Source organism: Ceratina calcarata, unplaced genomic scaffold, assembly GCF_001652005.2.
Source record: "Ceratina calcarata isolate Rehan_Ccalc_2016 unplaced genomic scaffold, ASM165200v1 scaffold7308, whole genome shotgun sequence".
Classification (NCBI taxonomy): domain Eukaryota; kingdom Metazoa; phylum Arthropoda; class Insecta; order Hymenoptera; family Apidae; genus Ceratina; species Ceratina calcarata.
In genome coordinates this window covers 1-674 of record NW_017178587.1, presented here as the reverse complement: position 1 = coordinate 674, position 674 = coordinate 1, and the positions used below count along the sequence as shown (strand labels likewise).

Sequence of the window (674 nt, the reverse complement as noted above, 5' to 3'; positions counted from 1 at the left end):
TGTATTTATTTCAGGGTAAGTATGTGGAAATGCAATTTGACGATGGTGGTCAGCCGACCGGTGGGAAAATCTCGAATTTCTTATTGGAAAAATCCCGTGTCACTTGTCATAACGTTGGCGAACGAAACTTCCACGTGTTCTATCAACTGGCGATTGGTGCTAATCAGCAATTGAAATGTGAGTAAAACGATTCTCTGATAATTCATTTGCATTTCTACTCGCATTCGTCATTTGTAGCATGGTTTATAATTTGTACGTGAAAATATCTTTTCAGCTGACTTTGGATTGTCAAGTGTCAACCACTATAACTATCTCAATTACGGTGAAAACTACAAGGTTGAAGATATAAACGACGTCCACGATTTCCAAGCAACATTGAAAGGTGAATTGAAGTATTAATTAAATCATTCAAGAATGAAGACTCTGTTATATTTTTATTTGATAAATATTTGTTTATTGTTACAGGTCTGGGTGTGATGGGAATAAACGACTCGGAGGTGCACGATATCTTTCAACTGGTCGCCGGAGTGCTGCACATAGGAAATATTGAATTCAGTGAAAATGGCAATTACTCACAAATCGCCGATGATAGATGTGAGCATTATTAATTATTTTTAGGCGACAAATAAAATTCATAACATGTTTGTTAAGGCATGAAACTGTTTACAAAAGTT

At 35.9% G+C, this 674-nt stretch overlaps 1 protein-coding gene across 1 annotated transcript; it reads left to right on the top strand.

Moving 5' to 3' along the window:
• Nucleotides 1–20: 20 nt before the first annotated feature.
• Nucleotides 21–623, top strand: LOC108630403 (unconventional myosin-Ie-like). Its single transcript, XM_018033706.2, has 3 exons — nucleotides 21–177; nucleotides 275–382; nucleotides 466–623. The coding sequence occupies exons 1-3, from the start codon at nucleotides 30–32 to the stop codon at nucleotides 606–608; spliced, it is 399 nt and encodes a 132-aa protein (XP_017889195.2). The 5' UTR covers nucleotides 21–29; the 3' UTR covers nucleotides 609–623.
• Nucleotides 624–674: the final 51 nt, after the last annotated feature.

Excerpts from the sequence above, each read along its gene's own strand:
- LOC108630403 (XM_018033706.2), top strand. The coding sequence starts at position 30 with ATGCAATTTGACGATGGTGGTCAGCCGACCGGTGGGAAAATCTCGAAT. Across the intron at positions 178-274 it reads TGCTAATCAGCAATTGAAAT|CTGACTTTGGATTGTCAAGT; the intron begins GTGAGTAAAACG and ends ATATCTTTTCAG. Across the intron at positions 383-465 it reads TTTCCAAGCAACATTGAAAG|GTCTGGGTGTGATGGGAATA; the intron begins GTGAATTGAAGT and ends TTATTGTTACAG.